The sequence below is a fragment of the Suricata suricatta genome, chromosome 17, assembly GCF_006229205.1.
Source record: "Suricata suricatta isolate VVHF042 chromosome 17, meerkat_22Aug2017_6uvM2_HiC, whole genome shotgun sequence".
Taxonomy (NCBI): Eukaryota; Metazoa; Chordata; class Mammalia; order Carnivora; family Herpestidae; genus Suricata; species Suricata suricatta.
Genome location: NC_043716.1, coordinates 23,617,352 through 23,642,585, shown reverse-complemented (window position 1 = coordinate 23,642,585; position 25,234 = coordinate 23,617,352). Strand labels below are relative to the sequence as shown.

At 35.4% G+C, this 25,234-nt stretch overlaps 1 protein-coding gene across 2 annotated transcripts in view; it reads left to right on the top strand.

Annotated features, from left to right (window-relative positions):
- The window catches only part of USP32 (ubiquitin specific peptidase 32), a 228,218-nt gene that overhangs the window by 143,952 nt on the left and 59,032 nt on the right, over positions 1-25,234 (top strand). For both annotated transcript variants that reach the window (XM_029927232.1, XM_029927231.1), the window contains exons 10-12: positions 2,888-2,971; positions 10,548-10,609; positions 21,405-21,507. In XM_029927232.1, the coding sequence (XP_029783092.1) occupies positions 2,888-2,971; positions 10,548-10,609; positions 21,405-21,507 (249 nt within the window). The remainder of the gene's footprint in view (positions 1-2,887; positions 2,972-10,547; positions 10,610-21,404; positions 21,508-25,234) is intronic.

The following is a 25,234-nucleotide window of genomic DNA, read 5'->3' as shown; positions in this document are numbered from 1 at the left end:
AATCCCTTCTGCATCATTTCCACCAAGTGTTTATTTGGACCTATAATCCACCAAGTTGTCTCTAAAGATAGCCCATTCCATCTTTAAACGGCTCCATTAAGTGTTTATATATATAAATGTATATAAATATATAATTTATATATTTATTTATATATAATAAACATTTAATATATATATAACATCTATATAAAAGCTAGATGTTTTATAAAAATTAAATAGACATAGACTTGTCATCTATGGTTTATAATACTTATTCCTTCCATTTTAATAAGTTATGGTAAGACTAACCTTATATTGAGCAAAAGAAGTCACACCAAAAAGAATACTTACTGTATGTGATTCCGTTTATATGAAGCTCAAAACCAGAGGTAAAACTAACAAATGGTTATAGGTATTAGAATAGTGATTTGGGGGATGCATGGATTAATTGAAAAGGACCATAGGATATCTGGGATGATGAAAATGATTTTTTATCTCAATTTGAGTGGTACATGTGTTCTTAAATTATTTTTTCTAATAGTATTGGTCATGATCTCTCCTGAATTATTTAATTGCAGCCAGAATAATCACATAATACCAAAAGTAAGTATATACTTTACAAAGAATAAGTTCTTAATTTTCTTAATTTTTTTTTTAGTTTGAGAACATTTATTAGTAAGGATATTATAATAGATATATTCCTATAGCTTGCATTACTGTAATGTCTTTGTGTCCCTGTGAGATTGTAAATAATGCACATACATGAGGCATATTTGAGTTAGTTTGAGCCTTTCCACTCAAATTTTGACATGTACCAAGTACCAGATTTGTAGGATGTAGACTATAATAGTTATTACAGAGGTTTAGATAAAATAAGTGACATCAGGGTTTTTTTTCTTTATTCAATTATGATTCTAGAAGAAATCATCATAGTTTTATTAATTAATGCTAAGTAAGAAAGGTGAGTTTTACAGGGCCTGAGCCTTGCTAATACAGATTGTCTTCTCCCTTGTTCACCTCTCTCTGCCAAAACTAAAGTATCCGCTTCTATTTGATATGCATAGAAACCTGGAAAAATTTCTGCTAGAAAATGTTTCATGTAGAGGTACAGTTTTTAATACCTTTTCTCTGAATGATAAATATGTAGGTATTATTGCTGTCTATTTACATGAGATGGAGTTTCTACATCTGGCTCTACTGTAAACTTTCAAGAAGATAATTTAATTTAGCTGTTCCATCTCCATTTAGCAACAATAATGAAATGGTAACTGTTCAGAATAAAACTTCGACCTCTCAGCAAAACCTATTAACTATATTCACTGGACAGATTATGTCAATATTATGCTTTTTTAATTAATTAATTGGATTTGGATTTAGTATTAGTATACTAAGAAGAAATTGTATATGAAAGCTAATAATCACAACCATAGTACTTGAAAATCCTTTTTTCTTTTTTTTTCTTTTAAAAAAAATTTTTTTCAATGTTTTATTTATTTTTGATACAGAAGAGACAGAGCATGAGAGGGGAGGGGCAGAGAGAGGAGACACAGAGCTGGAAGCAGGCTCCAGGCTCTGAGCTAGCTGTCAGCACAGAGCCCGATGCGGGGCTCGAACCCACGAATGTGAGATCTGACCTGAGCTGAAGTCGGAGGCTTAACCGACTGAGCCACCCAGGCGCCCCAAAAATCCTTTTTTATACATGGTTATCATATAGTGAAAAGGCAGCATATCAATATCATTAAATACTAAAAACAAAAAACATTACTATTCATCTAAGGTTGATAGGTAATTATTTGAACACATGCAGTAAGAAACATTTGGTTATATTTCTGCTTAACAAGAAAAAAATATATATTGCCTTTATATATATGTAGAATTTTTTGTACACATTGACACTACAAAAATGCTGCTTTACTCAACTTATAAATACAAATTGTTAAATTTGTTTTGGGAAAATTTTATGTAGATACTCTTTTTTTTAATGTTTTTATTTATTTTTGATACAGAGAGAGACATAGCATGAGAGGGGGAGGGGCAGAGAGAGAAGGAGACACAGAACCGGAAGCAGGCTCCAGGCTCTGAGCTAGCTGGCAGCACAGAGCCTGACGCAGGGCTCGAACCCACGAATGTGAGATCTGACCTGAGCTGAAGTCGGAGGCTTAACCGACTGAGCCACCCAGGCACCCCTAGATACTCATTTTTGATATATCAAAAATTTATTATCAAGTTCCTTTAAATGTATAAGAAGTCTGATTATATTGGTAGATGTTTCTAAGGAGGTTTTAGAAAATTGTTAGAATGAAAGGACATAATGCAGAGTCTGCTTTCTGCTTTCAAAAATTAGTAAATAGGGGTGCCTGGGTGGCTTAGTCCATGGGGCATCTGACTTCAGCTCAGGTCATGATTTCCCAGTTCACCAGTTCAAATCCCATGTTGGGCTCTGTGCTGATGGCTCAGAGCCTAGAGCCTGCCTCAGATTCTGTGCCTCCCTCTCTTTCTGCCCCTCCCCTGCTCATGCTTTTCTCTCTCCCTCAGAAATAAAGTATTTTTAAAAAAGTTTTTTTAATTAGTAAATATTCCAGTTTCCCTATTCAGAGCCTTTCATGGTTTTCCATAGATATTGAAGCAGAGGATAATGTGAGATATTTTCCAGGTCCTTTTGGAAGATGAAGACTGTTAATGATAAATTATCCTCATTACCACTGACTGCTTTGACAGAGTTTTGTTACCTTTAAACTTACTCTAGCTGGTCTGGTTTTCGGATGAACACACAGCATCTACTTTACTTGTTTGCTTTAAAAAAAAAAAAATGACCAGTATATGTTTAAAAAAATCAGATTTTTATTCAAATTCTATAAAAATGAGGACATTCGTAATGAGAACTTCTTAAATATTGTTTCTCTTTCAGATGGGCCATCTTACTCTAGAAGACTATCAGATCTGGAGTGTGAAAAATGTTCTTGCCAATGAGTTTTTGAATCTCCTTTTCCAGGTAGGTTTAAAGTAAATGACAGGTACAGAGAGTAGTAGCACCAGTAGTTCTACATCTGTTTCATTGTGCAGTAATTACTACAACTCTGCTACTAAACCATGTATTATAAAAAGAATTAGAGGGGCACCTAGAGGTCTCACATGGTAAAGCATCCAATTCTTGATACCTGCTCAGGTCGTGATCTCATGAGTATGAGCCCCAAGGCTACACTGTTAGTGCAGAACCTACTTGATATTCTCCCTATCTCTCCCTTTTCTCTCTGCTCCTCCCCCACTTGTGGTCTCTAGCTCTCTCACGTGCTCTCTCTCAAAATAAATAAATAAACCTTTTTAAAAAATTACTTTAAAAAAAAACTACATTATCCTGTATACACCTGAAAGATGGTAAGATAGAATACGAGAGCCCACTGAAGTATCTCAAAATTATGGGAGATAGAAAAGTAGAATATAGATAAAAGAGAACAAACAAAAAAAAGTAGAATATAGCTGATTATGTATATTTATCTATAACTCATGATAGACCAGCATGTTAGATACATAAAGAATAATTTAGATTGCAAAAGCCATCATAATGTCTTATTATTTTTCTTCACTGTTACCTTTTTAAAAGCCCTTCCTAATAAGTGAGACAGTGTGAACGATGAATCATACGTAGGCAGCTGTAGAATTTTCAGTGTACATAATCTCTCCAGTTAGGAGATTATCTTGGCTACAAGATTGTTTATAAGTTTAAAAAAATTCTTTAGAAGAACCAAGAAAGATTAAAGAAGGGGCAGAGAAAAGGTGCCAGGAATGAACATTAAGTCATAAGGCTTGCCAGATTTCAACTATTTTCCTAGTCATAGTTCTTCTGTTGCTCCAATCAAAAACAATAATTTATGGTTTTCATTTTTTATAATTTTTCCTAAATATTTAAGTTGATTTAATAGTGATATTTTAAATTCCTCTTTTTTTTTTTTTATGTGTATTTATTTTGAGAGAGAGTGCAAGAGGAAGCAGGGAGGGGCAGAGAGGGAGAGAATCCCAAGCAGGCTTGGTACTGTCAGCCCAGAGCCTGATGCAGGGTTCAGTTTCACAAACTGCAAGATCATGATCTGAGCCAAAATCGAATCAGATGCTTAACCAACTTAGCCACCCAAGTGCCCCTATTTTAGATTCCTCTTGTTTTACTTTTCTTTCCTTACACCTGTGAAGGTCAGAAGTTTATTATCTTTATATCTATCATGCTTCTCAATTGCATATAAAGAATAACGTAGCTGTGCTGGAATAAATGGAAATTGGTATCTTCCTGATAGCTAATGACTAATTACACACACACACACACACACACACACACACACACACACACACAATCTGATAAGCCTGTAATATCTATTTATATCAATCAGTTGCTCCACTATCAGTTATAATTTTCAGCAGGTATTTAAATTGATGGCTTTATAAAATATAAACATATACAAAAATAATATAAATCATTACTCCAAACAGAAATGACTTGCTTGGTAATATGAAAATTGATCAACTATTTTTATCTCATTTAAAATAATATCCTCATTACTTTATCTCATAACCATACAAACATTTAGATCACTTAGGCTTATGTCTTCGTCATCTTGTAGCTCTTGCATAGCATTTTGATTTTTTTTGTATTGCCTTTCCTATTTTTTTACTCTTTTTTTTCTTATTCTTATCAAGGACTTACAGTGGCTCTATTTTTCTATGACTCATTTATAAATAAGCAAATGCTTGAGTTTTGCATTTGTGTATATGTGTTTCTAACATTATGAAGAGCTAAAAGATGTTTTTCACATGAATACTTATCACCTACATTTTTACATTATATTTTACTATATTTCATATTCAATTTGGTTTTTAAACTATATGTTCACTTAGTATATGAGTAAGAAGACTTACGCTTAGATTTTATTTTTCTGTGTCTTATAATTGGTAGAGTTAGTTGATAAGTCTAGTGGTAAAAGCTTGAATTTTACTCTTTATTTGCCAAGGTCCCTCTTGGCTGAGTGTTTTAGGTATTTAGGTATAACATATATGTGTTAATAAAATTAGAAAGCCTTAATAAAATTAGTAATACCTTTATTTTCAATCCTTAATAAACTCAGTGGCAATCCTTCTTAATAAACTCAGTGGCCAGTATTTTGCAAAGGAAACATGCTAAACATAATCAGGGTCTTCTGTCTTGTGCACTTGTCAAAAAGTAACAAATTTTAAAGAGTGCCCACCACCACCACTTTATCCATGCCCTAATCCCTAGAACCTCTGCATATGTTATTTTACATGGTAAAAGGGACTTTGCAGATGTTTCAGGTTAAGGACTCTGAGATAGAGAGATTAGCATAGCAGATAGGCCTGTCTAATCACATGAGTCCATAAAAGTAGAGCACCTTTGCCAGCTGTGGCCAGAGTGAGTGAGGAAAAGGAAGAAAGAGAAAGAGATGACTTTGGAAGAAGAGTTAGAGATCCATGTTGTTGGCTTTGAGATAGAGGAAGGGACCATGAGCAAAGTAATGTGAGTGAACTCTAGAACAGGAAAACCCAAGGACATGTATTCTTTATCCTCAGAAAGGAATGCAGCTCTGCTAATGTCGAGGGCCGCCAAGTTTTCTGTCTGCCTCAGGCAAGGATTATCACGATTATCACTCCGTTGAGTGAGCCAGTAAACAAGATTTGCATCTGGAGGCTAGAGATTGCCATTTCCTGGTCAAAATAACTTTGGTGACTGTCTTGCTGAGCTAGACGTGAGTGGCCAAGGCACACAAAAGATCAAAACCGTATTCACTGTTAGTTCTCCATCCTCCAAGATTGCTGGGGCGCTTCTTTGATATGCATTCGACTCTGTAGCCTGCCTAGGTCAGCTTGCCTTGTTTTCCCCCCCTGGAGACGATATAAAGAACAGTTCTTTGAATAAAGGCTCTCTTTCGCCTGATCGGAGAACCGTGAGTTCTGTCTTTACTCTTTGCGTCTCCCTCTCCTGCCCACTTTTTCTCTCCCTCCCTCAGGAGAAGGACCCGGGACGATTCTCCGCCCTGCCGGTCGGGGCGGACGAAACAGGTACCGCCGATCGCCGGGGACGAGCGGCCCCGGCCATCGGGTTATGACATGCTAACACCTTAATTTTTGAACTAGTGTGAAACCCTTGTCTAGCTTTTACCTACAGAACTGTAAGATAGATACATAAACCAATGGAATAGAATAAAGAACCCAACAATTGGACCCACAAATTTATGCCCACCTAATCTTTCACAAAGCAGGAAAGAATATCCAATGGAAAAAAGATAGCCTTTTTAACAAATGGAGCTGGGAGAACTAGACAGCAACATGGAGAAGAATGAAACTGGACCACTTTCTTACACTGTACACAAAAGTAAACTCAAAATGGATAAAAGACCTAAAAGGAAACCATCAAAACTCTATAGAGGAGAAAGCAGGCAACAACCTCTTTTACCTCAGCCACAACAATTTCTTGCTCTGTATATCTCCAAAGATGAGGGAATTAAAAGCAAAAATGAACTGTTGGGACCTCATCAAGATAAAAAGCTTCTGCACTGCAGAGGAAACAATCAGAATTAAAAGGCAACCGATGGAATGGGAAAAGATATTTGCAAATGACATATCAGATAAAGGTTTAGTATCCCAAATCTATAAAGAGTTCACCAACTCCACACCTGAAAAACAAATAATCCGGCAGAAAAACAAATAATGGGCAGAAGACGTGAATAGACACTTTTCGAAAGAAGACATCCAGATGGCCAATACACACATAAAAGATGCTCAGTGTCACTTATCATCAGTGAAATAAAATTGAAACCACACTGAGAAACTACCTTACATCAGTTAGAGTGGCTAAAATTAATAACTCAGGAAACAACAGATCCTGGCAAGGATGTGGAGAAACAGGAACCCTCTTGCACTGTTGGTGGGAATGCAAACTGGTGCAGTAGCTCTGGAAAACAGTGTAGAGTGTCCTTAAAAAATTAAAAAAAGAACTACCCTTCAACCCAGCAAATAGCACTATTAAGAATTTATCCAAAGGATACAGGAGTGCTGATTCATAGGGGCACATGTACCCCAATGTTTATAGCAGTGCTTTCAACAAAAGCCAAATTATGGAAGGAGCCTAAATGTCCATCAACTTGATGATTGGATAAAGAAGATGTAGTTTATATATGTAATGGAATACTCCTTGGCAATGAGAAAGAATAAAATCATGCCATTTGTAGCCACGTGGATGGAACTGGAGGGTATTATGCTAAGTGAAATAAGTCAGTCAGAGAAAGACAGATATCCTATGTTTTCACTCATATGTGGATCTTGAGAAGTTTAACAGAAGACCATGGGGGACGGAAAGGGGAAAAAATAGTTACAGAGAGGGAGGGAGGGAAACCATAAGAGACTCTTAAATAAAAAAAACAAACTGAGGGTTGATGGAGGGTGGAGGAGAGAGGGAAATGGGTGATGAACATTGAGAAGGACACTTATTGAGATGAGCACTGGATGTTGTATGTAAGCGATGAACCATTGGAATCTACCCCAGAAACCAAGGGTACACTTTACACACTGTATGTTAGCCAATTTGACAATAAATTATGTTTTTGAAAAATAAAATAAATAAATTGGTTTGCAGATTTGGTGCACTCACAATCAAAATCCCAAAAAGCTTATTTTTATGGAACTTGACAAGCTGTTTCTAAGTACATACAGAAGTAGAAAAGGCCAAATGGAGCCAAGATAATGTAAAGAACAATGTTAGAGGACTTAGGTTACCAGATACTAGGACTTAGTATAAAACAACAGTATTAACACAATGTGATGCCTGCATGGAGGTAGACAAATTGACCAGTGGAACACCATTGAGAAAATTTAAACAGATCTACATATGTGATCACTTGACTTATAACAAAGACTTTGCATTGCAAATGGGAAGAAGTGATCTTTTTAATAAACGGCGTACTGGGTCAGTTGGTACTCTATGGGGAAAATGCATCGTTATTCATTCCTACCACATGCCATATATGAAGATTAATTCCAAGTGGGATTATAAATCTAGTAACTTTGTAAGGTAAAAATAAAGCATTTAGAAAATAATTTGCAGTCATATTTTAATGCCTTTGAGGTGGCAAAGACTTAGTAACCACAAAGGAAAAGTTTTTAAGTTGGACTTCTAAAACTAAGAATTTTTTTAGAGGTGCCTGGGTGGTTCAGTCGATTAAGTGCCTGCCTTTCGTTCAGTTCATGAACTCATGGTTTGATAGTTTGAGCCCACATTGGGCTCTCCACTGTCGGCACAGAGCCTGCTTCAGATCCCCTACTCCCATCCCCTCCCCCCAGCTCTGCACCTACCCTCCTCATGCTCACTCTCTCTCTCCCTCTCTCTCTCAAAAATAAGTAAACAAACAACAAAGAATTTTTTATCAGGAGCTACCATTTAAAAACTGAAAAGATAAGCTACGCTTGGGAGAAGATGTTTGTGATACCTGTATCTGACAAGACTTGTATCGCAGGTATACAAAGAATAAAAATCAATGAGAAAAAGACAAAACTTCAATATAAAATAGAAAAAAAAACTTGAAGAGATGCTTCAGAAAAGAGAATCCCAATAGTTAATAAATGTTATGAAAAAGAGCTTCTTAGTTATCATGGACATACATATTAAAACCACATATGAAATATTGGTAGACATACCCCAGAATGGTTAGTTTTTAAGTGATATCAAGTATTGGTGAGGATAACATGCAACTGGAACTCTCATACATTGTGAGTAGGATATAATTTGTACAATGTTGGGAGTTATTTGGCAGTGTTTATAAAAGTTGACCATATGTATACCTGGTGACCCATAAAGTCTACCCTGTAAAAGCTACAGAAACAGATGTGTTCTGGGCACCAAAAGACATACAAGTAAGTTCTTAAAATCACTATATGTTATAGCCCCAAGAACAGAAAATGACCCAAATAGTTATTAACAATAAATAAATACATAAACAGTAAGTTAAACTGTGGCATGTGCATACAGTGGTATACTTTACAGCACTGAAAATAAGTCTATTAGTGCTATACCCAACAACATGGATGACTCTTACATAATCTTGAGTTGAAAATACTAAACCAAAAAATTCAAAAGCATGCAAAACCTATTCTATGGTGATACTATTCAGGATAGTGGACACATCAAAGGGGTATAGTGGTATCTGGGAAGGAACCCAAACTAGGCTTTGGTTCCAAAGTAGGCTTTGGAGATAGCAGTTCTGTTTCTTGACTGGGTTTTATAGATGTTACTTTGTGAAAAGTCATTTAACTCTACACGTAAGATATATTCACTTGTTAGCATGCATAGTTCCATTTTCTGTAAGTTTGCTTAGAAAAATAGGTTTCAAAAGCTCAAGTATTGGTCAGTATGAGAATGGATAAAACAAGCAGTGGTGTGTTCAAACAGTGGAATACTACTCAGCAGGAACAATGAACTACTCCTAAATAGATGAATCTCAAAAACCCAATTTGTGAATTTTATTGTTATATAAATGTAAAAAGGTAAACAAAACTATAAACAGATCTTGAACTCTCTGGTTAGTGTTAGCCATACTGCTGTATTTATAAAGAGCTGTATTACTGTTTGTAATTTACTCTGAAATGCATCCAAAAATTAAGGTGGGTTGATGGATGAATTAATGGCTAGATGGAAGTATAATAAAACATTAATGTTAGAATCTAGATAATGGGTATGGTGTTCAGTGTAAAATTCTTTCAACTTTTCTGTATTTCTGAAATTTTCATGAGAAAATATTGAAGAACTACATCTTTTTTGATGATATTTAGAGAAGTCCCATAGAGGAAATGAGCTATAAAAAGCATATTTTTAAAAGCTTATTTAGCATTAGTGGGTAATTTTTTTCCTTGAGCTGCTTAAACTAAAATGCCACCCATATCTTTTGTCTCCTATATCCTCTGCATCTCCCATTGCCTTTCTTCTTGAATGGCATGATTTGTTCTTCAGATGTCAGGGAAGAAAATAATATTCCCTGCATGAGATATCTTAAAACATATAGTATTAATGAAATATTCTGGTAAATGGTTCTTTTCTTCTGTCTCTGTCCTGGTTTTCCTCCCTCCCTTCCTTCCATTTGGAAGTTGACCTCTATTGAAACGGTTTGTTTAGAAAACAAGCAAACAAACATAGCTCAAGTTTAAAAGTCAAACATTGGGGCGCCTGGGTGGCTCAGTCGGTTAAGCCTCCGACTTCGGCTCAGGTCAGATCTCACGTTCGTGGATTCGAGCCCCATGTCAGGCTCTGTGCTGACAGCTAGCTCAGAGCCTGGAGCCTGCTTCTGGTTCTGTGTCTCCTTCTCTCTCTGCCCTTCCCCTCTCAAGCTCTGTCTCTCTCTGTATCAAAAATAATAATAATAATAATAAAAAAGTCAAACATTGATAATTCATCAGTTGAAAACCATTGTTAATTCAAATTCTCATCTACAAAATGGAACTCATGCAGAGCATGTGAAATATTATACAGTTCGGTCATTGGCAGCTGTCAGTGAAGTTTGACTTACTACTTTTTTCTCTAGGTATGTCACATAGTTCTGGGGTTAAGACCAGCTACTCCAGAAGAAGAAGGACAAATTATTAGGTAAGTTTATAGTTTCGATGAGTGTATTTTTCATTATATAGGTGAAATTTCTGACACTTGAAATATACTGTTACTAGGTAACATGTCCCATTTTATATATGTATTTATTATTTCTTTAATGTTTATTTATTTTTGAGAGGGAGAGAGACAGAGCATGAGAGGGGGTGGAGCAGAGAGAGAGGGAGACACAGAATCCGAAGCAGGCTCCAGGCTCTGAGCTGTCAGCACAGAGCCCAGCGGAGGGCTTGAACTCACGGACGGGACCGTGAGATCATGACCTGAGCTGAAGTTGGCCACTTAACCAACTAAGCCACCAGGCGCCCCTGTCCCATTTTAATATAATCATTACAGTGACACCTTGTTTCTCCAAATTAGTTTCATGTGGAAATATTTTTGTTAAAATAATTTCCTAACCAAGGGATTGGATTAATTTAGAAATCAAATTCTCTTTACCTTTAAAATTGCACCAAGTACTGAATTTAATTTTTTTGAATAAGAAAGACCTTTTGGGGACACTTGGGTGGCTCAGTCGGTTAAGTGTCCTTTTAGTTTCAGCTCAGGTCATGATGTCAGAGTTCACGAAATCGAGCCCCATGTCAGGCTCTGTGCTGATAGTCCTGAACCTGCCTGGGATTTTCTCCTTCTCTGCCCCTCCTCTGCTCGCACGTGCACGCTCTCTCTCAAAATAAATAAATAAACTTTTACAAAAAGATATTTTGTAAGATAAAAGGTAGCAATTTTTCCTTACTATAATATAGTTCATATTTATTGTAGGAAGGTTATAAAGTAAAACTAAACAAAAAGCAAAAAATAAGCCCATCATCTCTGTATTTATAGGTAATTGCTGTTGACATTTTTTTCAACTTTATTGAGGTATAATTGACATCTAAAATTGTAAGATATTTAAAGTGTACAATGTGATTTGATATGTGTATGCATTGTGAAAAGATTCCAACCATGAAATTAACATTATCCATCACTATCCCCTCATGTATTTTTATTGTAAGAACATTTAAGGTCTACTCTCTTAGCAAATTTCAGTTATACACTATAGTGTTATCAACTATAGTCAACACATTATATATTACATCTGCAGACTTTATCTTATAAAAGTTTGTACCTAGGTTTTATCAGTCTGTCTCTGTTCCCCCAACCTCCAGCAACTGTTCTTCTACTCTGTTTCTGAATTCAACTTTTTTTAAGATTTTTCATATAAGTGATATGCCATGCAATATTTGTCTTTCTCTGCCTTATTTCACTTATGATAGGATTTCCTCTTAAGACTGGATAGTATTCCATTGTATATATGTAGCACATTTTGTTTATCCATTCATTCATTATTGGACACTTAAGTTGTCTTGGCTTTTGTGAATAATGCTGCCATGAATATGGAAAGAAAGCTATCATCTTCAAGAAAATGATTTTGTTTCCTTTGGTTTTATATCCAGAAGTAGGATTATTGGATCATATGGTAGTTCTCTTCTTAATTTCATGTGAAACCTATTTTTTATAGTGACTATTCCAGTTTATATTCCCATCAACAGTGTACAGGGTTCTTTATCCTCCACATCTGTGAGTGGATATTCTCTATTTTCTTTTTGATAATACCCATCCTAACTGGCATGCAGTGGTACCTGACTGTGGTTTTGGTTTATATTTCCCTAATGATTAGTGGTGTTGAATACTTTTTTATGTAGCTTTTGGCTATTTGTATGTCATTTTAAGAAAAATTTCTATTCAGATTCGTTCCCATTCTAAATTATATTATTATTTTTTTTACTATTAAGTGATAATGCATTTCTTATACATATAGTATATATATATATATATATACACACATACACACTATATATAGGATATAATCCCTTATCGGATCTGTGGTTTGCAAATATTTCCTTCCATTCCATAGATTGCCTTTTCATTTTGTTAATGGTTGCACTATTAACACTTTTATATTCATATACCCACATATGTATGCCTCTGATGCAATTTGTAAATTTTTTTAAAAATGAGAATATTTTGGGACATCTGCGTGGCTCATTCAGTTAAGTGTCTGACTTCAGTTCAGGTCATGATCTTGCATTTGTGAGTTTGAGCCCTGCGTCCTCCTCGCGCTGTCAGCACAGAGCCTGGAACCTGCTTTGGATTCTGCATCTCCCTCTCTCTGCCTCTCTCCCACTCACACTGTCTCTCTCTTTCTCGCTCTCTCTCTCTCTCAAAAGTAAATAAACATTTAAAATAATACATAAATGAATAAATAGAGAATATTTCAAAATATTGTTTTAATTTTGAAATTAAATCTTCATTTTCACTGAAGATTACATCAAATGATACTTTTACATATCAATCAAAGCCTTTTATAATTTAAATGACTGGCTAGTAGGCCCCCTTCATATCCTATTTTTTAATCTCTACTTTCCTTTAATATAATTTACTAATTTAGTAATTCTGTATGCCTTGGTTAGGTATTTATTTAGGCAAAATTACTTGAGGTGAAATATCTGCGTTAATAGACCTGCACGTTTTTATGAGTATAATTCAATTTTTAATATATCAAGTGTCTTTCATTGCTTTAGTGTTACTACTTTTGTGTAGAAGGTTTCAGAAACAAGACTGAGTCACTATTAAACTCTGCTTTTAGAATAAATTCAATATATAGTTTGTCACTTATTCTTGAAAGTTGGGTGTATGCAAATTTTCCTGTAGTTTCTTCTGGTGTATGACTGCTTGATAAAAGAGAGTATACTGAATAAAGTTGTTTGGAATACCTGAGGACAGGAAGGATTATATAGTCAACATTTAAAGAAAAATGCCAGTTGAGATTCATATTAATTAAGTAGCAAATATATTTTTTAACTTTGTAAAATAGGTTTTTTAGGGGCACTTGAGTGGCTCAGTCAGTTAAGTGTCTGACTCTTGAAATCAGTTCAGGTGATGATCTCAGAGTTCGTGGGTTTGAATCCTGTGCTGAGAGCATGAGCCTGCTTGCAGAACCTCTTTCTCTCTTACTCTCTCTGCCCATCCTCTGCTCGCTCACTCTCTCTTAAAATAAATGAATTTAACAAAAAATGGATTATTTTTTAAATGGTTATTTTTTAAAAGAGTTTTTTTAGCAAAATCCATTTTGAGAATGTTGTTTTTCTAAAAACTCTAGTCTCAAGTAGTCTTTAATTTTCATGTTCAGGAGACTCATTCTTGTTTACACTATTCAGATGTTGACAGCGTTGTCTTGATTTTTTTTATTTTTAATTATCATAAAATAAGATTTTAAAATACATTTAAGTGTACAAATGAGATATTGTACAGAAATACTGAAAGGCTTTCATGTAGCTGCAGTAGTGTTTTTTCTTACAATACTGCATCTAATTTCATCACATGCAAATATCTTCTAAAGTCAGTATGACTTAGCATAGATATTAAGAATGCTATCTAGATAAGTACCAGGTGATGTATGGAATTGTTGAATTGTGCACCTGAAACTAAAATGACACTCTATGTTAGCTAACTAGAATTAAAATAAAAACTTTAAAAAGTTGATTTTTAAAAAATGCTGTGTAGCTTGTGTGTATATTTCTTGGCTTAATTTTTTTGCAAATACATAAAGCATCCCTATTTTAAAATATAATATTGGTATAATTTCATGTTTTTATAGAACTTTGTTCTTTGCATAGCAGTTCCATATGCATTATTTCATCTATTCCTTAGAATAACTGCATTAAATTAGTGTCACCATCCCATTTTATAGAAGAGGAAACAGAATACAAAGTTGAGGAACTTACCAAAAATTGCATGTAAGTGGCAGAATCAAATCAAGGACTTTTTTCATTGAAAATACAAATAATCTGTGTTTTGTACACCTTATTTTTCACTAAACCTGAATTTTAAATTCTAGATTCCAAACTGGTTTATTTCATTTGTGACTTTTGAATTTTCTGTTATTCTGCCTGCATTTTTACTCCTAAAAATTCATTTGAATATTTTGGATGATTTTTAAAGGATGAATCAGGTTAGTGTATATACAGTGAGATGAAAGAAATATTTCTGTCTTACTTAAAGATTCAGTAATTTATATCAAAATTAGTATTTCTGCAATGGCTGAGTGAAGATCTCTGTAAATCCTCCCTGAAAAGCAACTGGATAAAATAGAATATTGTAGAAAATTGTCAGCCAGTGATTTTAGGACTCTGGAAACTGACCAAAGCTATTCGACAAGTTGTAAAGTATTTATTAAAAAAACAACAACAACACTGCTGAAACTGCTAAACCTTGGTAAGAATAATGGGAATCCATAGTAATTTTACCTAGGGCTATTCCCATTCCCTCCTACCCAACTGATGGTAGGCAGGAATGACAATGCTGACTTGATTTGGAATAGAACAGGCATGAATGCCTACCCAGAAGAATTGTTAAAAAAAAAAAAAAAAGCAAACATGGTGACAAACAATCAGGGAACATCATTAGCTTGGCATTGAGATACCGATTAAGGAAACCACTAGACTGACAGACCAGTCAAAATTTTAACCAAGAGATCCAGAGAACAAGATGACCATAATGAGTATTGATATATTTCCCCATATGATCTGGAAGGCTATTCATATATACAAGGCTAGGGGCAAGCTCAGCAGAAACCAAGGAGGGCTTTAGCTATCTATTCATTCCTGACTGAATGTGAGGCCTTGCACACACAAAATGTAAAAGCCAAAAAAGCTTCATAATCTGCCCGAACTTTGTATCATTTCCCAAACTGAACTGTTCCATCAAGAAAAAGGTGTGTTACTGGTTCAAGATATTTCAGCATAGCCCCTCACCAGTCATTGACCAGTAAATTATGCTTTCCCCAAGGAAGCCAAACTTAAATATAAGAAATAATAATAAAGAAGCCTGAGCAGCCTCATACTGTAGGGAAAATGGACTCTTGAATTAGTCCAGGAAGTCACAAGGCAAAACACACAGGCGGTATCAGAATCCAGAGTTGGTGAAATATATAATCAAATACTTCCAGTTTGCAATAACAGAAGATCATGAAACATACAACAAAATAGGAAAACATGACCCATGTACCATTACGGTGGTGCTCATGACAACGCTAGTTAATAGAAACTGTCACTGAAGTAGCCCCAGAAGGTTGACTTAGCACAAATAGCAGTTGGAATAAATATTTTCAGGCCTAAAGGAAGCTTTGTTTAAAGACTTCAAGAAAAGTATAATGACAGTAACTAGTCAAATATAAAATATCAATAAGGAGAGAAAAAATTTTAAAGTGATCTAAGTGGAAATTCTAGAGTTGAAACTTTAGAATAAATAAAATGAAAATTTACTACAAAGGCTCAGCAACAGATTAGAGCTGCAGAGAAATAATCAGCAAAATAGAATATAGATGACTAGAGATTTTCCAGTATGAAGAGCAGAGAGGATATATAAAAATGAACGGAACATGCGATGTGTGGAACACCAGAGACAAGTATACCAATACACATATAATGGAAGTCCCAAAAGGAGGAAAGGGAGCAGATAAAAATATTTGACAAAATAATGGCTGAATCTTCTAAAAGTATTGAAAGTCATTAAGCCAAGAAGCTCAACAGACTGCAAGTAGGTTAAAAACAGATCCACATCTAAACATATCACAAACTGTTCCAAGTTACAAGCAGGAATCTTAAAAGCAGGAAGAGAAAAATGACCCCTTCTGTAGAAGGCAACCTTATAAGATTAATGGCTGCCTTTTTTTTTTTTTTTAAGAAGTGTTAGAGGTCAGTAGGCAGTGTGATGACATTTAGAATGTTCGGGGGGGAAAAACCGTTAACCCAGAATTCTTTATGCAGAAGAATTATCTTTCAGAAATTAAGGTAATTTGAAAACAGTCCATATAAACACTGTTGCTAGTTAACATGTCTTAAATACTGAAGGATTAAAATACTTAAAATATTGAAGGAACTTCTTCATGCTAAAACAAAGTGACCCCAGACAATAATTTGAATCACATAAATGTAGAGCACCAGTAAACATAATGACATACCAGTACATTTCTATTTCAATTTTTTACTGACTTAAAATACAAAATCATAAGACAATAAATTGAAAGCTGTGTTGTTCTTACATCATAAAAAGACATCATATGCATGACAATAATAATACAATGAAGAGAATAGGAACTAGAGCCATATTTGAGCAGCATCTATATTTTACTGAAGTAAATTAGTATTTATCTGAAGTAGCATGTGTTAAGCTTTACTTTATAACTCTAAAGCAGCCATAAGAAAATAAACCCAAGTAGAGTTTCTTTAATTAAGGGGCCCCTCGGTGGCTCAGTTGGTTGAGTGTCCAACTTTGGCTCAGGTCATGATCTCACAGTTCATGAGTTCAAGCCCCATGTCGGGCTCTGTGCTGACAGCTAGCTCAAAGCCTGGAGGCTGTCTTCGGATTCTGTGCCTCCCTCTTTCTCTGACCCTCCCCTGCTCATGCTGTCTCTCTCAAAAATAAATAAGACATTAAAAATTTTTTTAATTAAAAATAATTAAAATGACATAGTATCTAATATAAAAGAAGGAAGTAAAGGAGGACTAGAAAAACAAAAATACTTGGGATAAATGAAAAACAAGTGACAAAATGGTAGACACAAGTCCATATCAATAATTACTTTAAATATAAGTGGATTAAACCATTTTCAAAAGCTAAAGATAGACTGATTTTTTTTAATCCAAATACTTGAGATTCAAAGACACAATAGATTTAAAGTAAAATGCTGAAATAAATATAACCATGCATATTTAGGAAAAACTGGCTTTTAGACAAAGAATTGTTACTGCACAGACATTTTATAATGATAAAAGTTTTAATTCATTAGGAAAATATAAAGTTTGTAAATGTATATGCACCCAGCAGCAGACCACTCCGCCCAATAACAACACAGTACATATTCAAGTACACATGTGATATTGTCTAGGACAGACTGTATGTTAAGCTATGGATTATTATACTGTGGCACATTGGCTCATTTTGGTCCACTGCCTGATTTTATACAGCCTGCAACCTAAAAATGTTTTTTACATTGTTTTTGTACCCTGAGAACTATAAAGCCTGGCTGAGAGAAGTTAAAATCTTAAGAGAGGTCAATTGAAACTATTGAGAATGAGTAGTAAAAAGGAAAAAGTACTAAAGGAAATGAGCAGAGCTTAGTAGACCTGTGAAATAGTAGCAACCATACCATCATAAACATAGGAATCCCAGAAGGAGAAGGGAGAAAGTTACTTGAAGAAATAATGGGTCTAAACTCCCCGCATTTGATAAATGATACGAACCTTGGGGCGCCTGGGTGGCTCAGTCAATTAAGTGTCCGACTTCAGCTCAGGTCATGACTCACGGTTCTTGGGTTCAAGCCCTGCGCCAGGCTCTGTACTGACTGCTAGCTCAGAGCCTGGAGCCTGCTTTGGATTCTGTATCTCCCTCTCTCTCTCTGACCCTCCCCTGCTCGCGCTGTTTCTCTCTCTCAAAAAGAAATAAAAACATTTTAAAAAAATGATATGAACCTGAACATTAAAAAAGCTCATCAAGCCCCAAAAAGGATAGAACTGTAAGTAATTTATACCAAGACACATTATAATCAGATGGTCAGAAGCCAGGGACAGAGAAAAATTTTAAAACATCAAGAGAAGAACTATCCATCACTTGGTAGATCCTCAGTAAGATTTACAGCAAGTTCATTCATCAGGAATTTTAGAATCCAGAATTGAGCAGACTGCTACTTTTATTCTGTATCTAGGAAAAATATTTTTTTCAAAAGTGATTTGGATTTTAAGTTGAATTCTTTACACTAAAAGCATGAGTAACCAATAGGAAGAAAAAGATCAATTTGACCATCAAAATTTACTTTTTTAATTTTTAAATTTTTTAATTTGTTTATTTCGAGAGAGAAAGATTTGTGCACACTGAGTGGGGGGAAGGGACATAGAGAGAGGAGAGAGAATCCCAAGCAGGCTCTGCACTGTCAGTGCACTGTTGGGGGGCTCAAACTCACAAACCATGAGACCATAACCCAAGCTGAAATCAAGAGTGGGACCCTTAACAGATACAGAAGTGCTGATGCATAGGGGCACATGACCCCAGTGTTCATAGCAGCACTTTCAACAATAGCCAAATCATGGAAAGAGCCTAAATGTCCATCAACTGATGAATGGATCAAGAAGATGTGGTGTATATATACAATGGAATACTACATGGCAATGAGAAAGAATGAAATCTGGCCATTCGTGGCAATGGGGGTGGAACTCGAGGGTGTCATGCTAAGTGAAATAAGTCAGGCAGAGAAGGACAGATACCATATATTTTCACTTATAAGTGTAACAGGAGAAACTTAACAGAGGACGGTGGAGGAGGGGAGGGGAATATAGGGAGAGGGAGGGAGGTAAATCATGAGAGATTCTTGAATACTGAAAACAAACTGAGGGCTGAAAGGGAAGGAGGAAATGGGAAGGGGGGATGGGCATGGAGAAGGGCAATTGTGGGGATGAGCACTGGGTGTTTTATGGAAACCAACTTGACAATAAGCTATAAAAAAAGAAAAAGCAAGGAGATCCAGTAAAATGGATTTGACTGATGGTAGCCATGTTAATTTGCATATTTTAAAGTATGTTGTTTTCATGCCGAACGATTTAAAGACCATATAAATTCTAAAAAAAAAAAGAGTGGGACCCTTAACAACTGAGACACTCAGGTGCCCCTGACCATCAGAATTTTAAACTGTTTATCAGGGCTCCTGGGTGGCTGTGGCTTAGTCAGATAAGCACCTGACTTTGGCTCAGGTCTTGATCTCATGGTTTGTGAGTTTGGGCCCTACATCAGTCTCTGTGCTGACAGTTCAGAGGCTGGAGCCTGCTTCAGGTTCTGTGTCTGCCTCTCTCTCTGTCCCCCCCTCAAAAATAAGTATTAAAAAAATTTTTTTAACTTCTTTTTATCGAAGGACATTGTCAAGAAAGTGACAAGACAATCTACAAAATGGAGATAATATTTATAAATCCTAGATCTGCCAGGGAACAACTAACAAGAATATATAGAACTCTCATAGCTCACTAACAAAAACAAAACTCAAGTAAGAACTGGGTAAAGGACTTGAATACACATTTCTCCAGAGATGACATACAAATGATCATCAAGCACACAAAAAGATACTCAAAATCATTAGTCATTAAGGAAACATAACTCAAAAACCACAATAATTTTGCTTTGCACTTACTAGGCTTTTTATCAATTTAAAAATGGAAAATAAATTTCGTGAGGATGTGGAGAAATTGGGACACTGATACATCACTGATGGAAATGCAAAATGATATGGCTGCTGTGCAGAAAAGTTGGTAGTTCCTCAACATGGAATCCCATGTAACCTGGCAATTCCACTTCTAGGTATATACCCCAAACAGTTGAAGACAGGGACTCAATTACTTGTATACAAATATTCCTAGCAACACTGTATACAATAGCTAGTAAGTGGAAACAGCCCATGTAGCCATCAGTGGATGAATAGATAAATAAAATGTGGTATATGTGTACTATGGAATATTATTTAGCTGTAAAAAGGAATGATGTACTCCTATATGCAGCAACATGGCTGAACCTCACAAATGAAAAAGCCAGCTATAAAAGGTCACAATTTGTATGATTCCATTTATATGAAATATCCAGAATAGGTAAGTGAATAGATACAGAAAGCAGAATGGTGATTGTCAAGGGCTGGGGGAAGAGAGTAATAGGGAATAACTGCCTAGTGTATTACTGCTCAGTTGGGATGTATGAAAATGTTTTGGAGAAATACACATAACATAAAACTGACCATTTAAAGCAATTTACTGGCATTAGTACATTCAAAATAGGCAACCACCACCTTACATTATGAATTTCTCCTCTGTAAAAAGTTTTTTTTTTAATCACCTTGTGGAAGGGCACTTGTTGGAATGAGCACTGGGTGCTTTATGGAGATCAACTTGGCAAGAAACTATAAATAAAATAAAATCACCATGTGATATTATTTCACACCCACCTGAATATTTATGATAGAAAAGTCAGATAATAAAAAGTGTTACCAAGAATGTGGAAAAACTAGAACCAGTGTACCTTACTGATGGGAATGTTAAATGGTGCAGCCACTTTGGAAAATAGATTGCCAGTTTCAGATTATCAGATGTTAGGTAGATAAGCAAAATGTGTATACAAACCTTTGGAATGCTTTATTAGTAATATTTGGAATGGAATTAAAAAGCACAAACTAATGATATCTGCTGCAACATAGATGAACCTCAGAAACATTGTGGTAAGTAAAAGAGGCCAGATATAAAAGACTATTTGTTGTATTATTCCATGTATATGAAATGTTCAGGAAAGGGCAATTTGTAACAGATAGAAAATAGACTGGTGGTTTCCTGGGCTGAGGGTGGTAATATGATTTAACTAAAAGTGGGCATAGGATATTGGGGGATAATTGAAATATTCTAGAATTGGAGTGTGGTAATGGTTGCACATGTCTATAAATTTACCAAAATCATTGAGTTGTACTCTGGATTAGGTAAGTTTTATGATATGTAAATTATTCCTCAATAACACTATTTTTAAAACATCACTATGAAGACTAGTGGTATTATGACTCCTGAAACTGTCTTACCAGTGTTTCACTAATTTAAACTATGACAGCCCCCTGAATTGATCTGTGTCATGTTTTTCCTTTGTAAAAATTTCTAATGATAATTTGTGGATGTGTGGTCATCTGTTTCATACTATTTGATGTACTGAATGTCTTTTGTATGTACAGAGGATGGTTAGAACGAGAGAGCAGGTATGGTCTGCAACCAGGACACAATTGGTTTATCATCTCCATGCAGTGGTGGCAGCAGTGGAAAGAGTATGTCAAATATGTAAGTATGACTCACCTATGTAGTATTTCATAGGATTTTCCACTCTATCTGACTTTATGTGACTCCTGGCCAGTAATAAAATCCTTCTACATAGATGAGGATTTGATGGGGAAAGAAAGGAATACTATGTGACATATTTGCTATGGACCAAGCTCTGTGCTTATACTTCCACATAAATTTTGTCCCTTGCAACAACTCTGTGAGGAAGGGATAAAGGACACATGGATACATGTATATCCATTTTACTTGCCTCCTTTAATACTCACAATATCCATGGGAGGAAGGAGTTATTCTGTTCATTTTACCTGTGGTGAACCTAAGGCTGATATTAAAGGTAACCTAAATATCTTGCTCAGGGTGGAAGTTCTGGGATCAAACCTAAGGTCTGACAGTTAAGCCAATGGTATCTCAACCACATCATTTACATTATCCTTCATTTGTTCACCTTTTTCATCACAATGTTGAAGACCTTTTGGTAAGAAGTGTTGATTTTTCTGTTGAAGAAAGTTAATTTGATTCTAAATGAGCTTCGGCTCAGGTCATGATCTCACGTTTCGTGGGTTCAAGGCCCGCGTTGGGCTCTGTGCTGACCGCTAGCTCAGAGCCTGGAGCCTGTCTTCGGATTCTGTGTCTCCCTCTCTCTCTGACCCTCCCCTGCTTGCACTGTGTCTCTCTGTCTCTCAAAAATAAATAAAAGTCATAAAAAATTAAATAAATGATAATCTGCCATTGTTCCAAATAAAGAGTTTAAACAAATTCTCATTAGTGAAAACTCTAGAGTCTTATGTATGTATGTATTTTGAGTGTTTATTTGTTTATTTTGAGAGAGATCATGCGCAAGCGAGAGAGAGGCATAGAGAAAGAGGCAATCCCAGACAGGCTTGATCTCATGAACTATGAGATCACGACCTGAGCTGAAATCAAGAGGTAGATGCTTAACTAATTGAGCCACCCAGGTGCCCCTAGAGTCTTATTTAAAACAAAGAATGGATTTTTCTTCAGAATGAAAAGACTCAGAATTATGCCAGGAATCAAATTTCTCCATTGGTGGAGAGCCAGTTGATATATAGATTCATTGTTAGTTACCAAATGGTCACTAACCTGATAGTTTGATTCATATTTTTTCCTGTATGTCCTTTTCTGTCCTGGTTTATTTATCAGAATATTAGTAGACTGTTTATATTATTTACTTCATTATTCTAACTGGTTCTTTTTCCCTTTTGCAGAGTTTAATATTGTGTTTTCACATATAAAATATGTTAATTGGAAAAATAGATTGATATTATTGAAGGAGTAGAAGTAAGCAAATGACTTCAAACTTTGTAGGTAGATAATGATGGTGATTGTAGGTAGAAAACAAAAACATTGAGGTAAAGCATCAGTCTTTTTTGAAATGCTTCTTGTTCTTTATATTCTTAGATTGACCTTAGAATTAGTGGTTATTAAAGTTTTACTGGCTACAGACTCAAAGAAAAACCTAGTTTTGTGTTTTGAAGTGTTACTTTTTATTTCCTATCAGAACATGACAGGTCTTGTTCTTAGCAGCACATCCCTCCTGATCAGACAGAAGTGCAGTGCTGAGAACACAAACCTGATTTGCTCTTGCCTGCCATAAACCTGTGCATGAGAAGAATTAGTGGAGAGTGGTAAGGGAGCGATGTGGAGGTGGAAATCTACACTTAAGTGTCATATTCTCCCCACTGTGGCAATTCTGTATTATTGTCTAGTATGTGTCTGTTAAATGCAGACTTAAAATTTACTTTAAAATGAAACTGGTTAACTGTTGTTGAGAAAGGTATCAATTTATGTGTAGGGAAAAGTAGCAGAGACTTAAGGCTTATTATTATTATTATTATTATTATTATTATTATTAAGATCTCTAATAAGGGGGAAATGTAAATTGAATAAGAGCAGTCCTTTCTGAAGGTATCTGTTAATTAGAAAAGTGATCTTTACTAAATAAAAGGTAACTTTGTTTTATATGTAAATAACTTTTTAAAAAAGTGACATTCTGGGCGTCATCTGTAAAATGAGATTAAGAACAATAACCTGCATCAAAGCATGTTAAGATTAAAGGAGCTGATACATATGAAGCATTATAAAAATTTTTTTTAATGTTTATTTTTTTTGAGAGAGAGGCAACATGAGCAGGGAGGGGCAGATAGAGAGGGATACGCAGAATCTGAACCAGGCTCCAAGCTCTGGGCAGTCAACTCAGAGCCCCACACAGGTTTCAAACCCACAAACAGTGAGCCAAAGTCGATGCTTAACTGACTGAGCCACCCCGACGCCCCTATGAAGCACTTTATAACAGTGTCTGGTACATAGTAAGTACTCAAGTATTACTTAATTGTCTGAGAAAACAGTATAGGATAATAGTGAGCTTGTACTCCTTGTGTTAGAGTCCTGGTCCTGCTACTTGCTGTATGACCTTGAACAAGTTACTTATCCTTTCCCTACCTAGGTTTCTTCATATGAACAACAAGGTTATTTCAATAGGGTTGTTATAAAGAATTAAATATTTTAACATGTGAAGCACTTGGCCCCTGCCTGGTGAGTAGAAACCCTACGTAAAGTTAGGGAAGTAATGGTAGTAATATTAATAGTGGTTTTAGCAGCAGTAGCAATAGTAATTAACGATTTTATTTACCTTTCCAGTATATATGGCAATTTTGATAAATAAGAAAAGTAAATCGGTGTTTTTAATTTTTATTTTTTAGTGTTTTTTAATTTATTTTTGAGACGGAGAGACAGAGCATGGGGGGGGGGCAGAGAGATAGGGAGACACAGAATCTGAAGAAAACTCCAGGCTCTGAGCTCTCAGCACAGAGCCCAATGCACAGCTCGAACTCACGAGCATGAGATCATGACCTGAGCCGAAGTCAAAGGTTTAACCAACTGAGCCATCCAGGTGCCTCAAAAATTAGTGTTTTTAACGTTTTGGATAATTTGATCTTAGTGTGGGCTTTATCTGCCCACCTATATAAGATCATTAGCTTTAGTTAATGTCTTCATAAAATGGCATAGTGGTTTATCTCAGATTTGCTATGATTGACTTGAGTTTGAATCTGGTGATGCAATCTGTTCCTTCTTTAATGAGGCAGAGGTATTTCTATTATGTGAAATCTCTCTTTGTAAAAATATGAGAAATGGTGAAATCTCTTTTCTTTGTCATCACTGTAGGACGAATTTTTGTCTTTCCTCCTATTTGAGAACTGAGGGAGCAGTATACTCCTCATGTGCCAATCTTGTTGTTTATTTTGTATTATTATTATTATTACATAATTCTTCTCATCTAGAAAGCATTTGAGCCCTTCTCTTTTTTAAACTTATAGACAAGCCCTCTGAGGTCCCTTTAGGCTTTGTAATTGCATGGAGTTGTGTTACGCAGTTACTTTACTACCTGATCTAGATTTCTAGAGCCCAAGTCTCTTGATTCCAACCTTAGTGCTTTTTCCATTACTCCATACTACCTTCCATTTTTTTGAAAACCAGCATTGTAGACTTGCTTAATATAAAATTGACATTACTAGTAGTTGTTTATGTTCATTTATTCTTGGAGTATATAAATGTATAAAAAGAAGTAGCATCATCACTGATAGAGAAGACAGTGATTATTTTGAAATATCATTAATCATTTGATACGACTCAAAAGGAATCATGAAATGCTCAAAATAGAATTATGTTAAAGTGCCACATAGCCCTTTTTAGGAATCATCAACTCAGA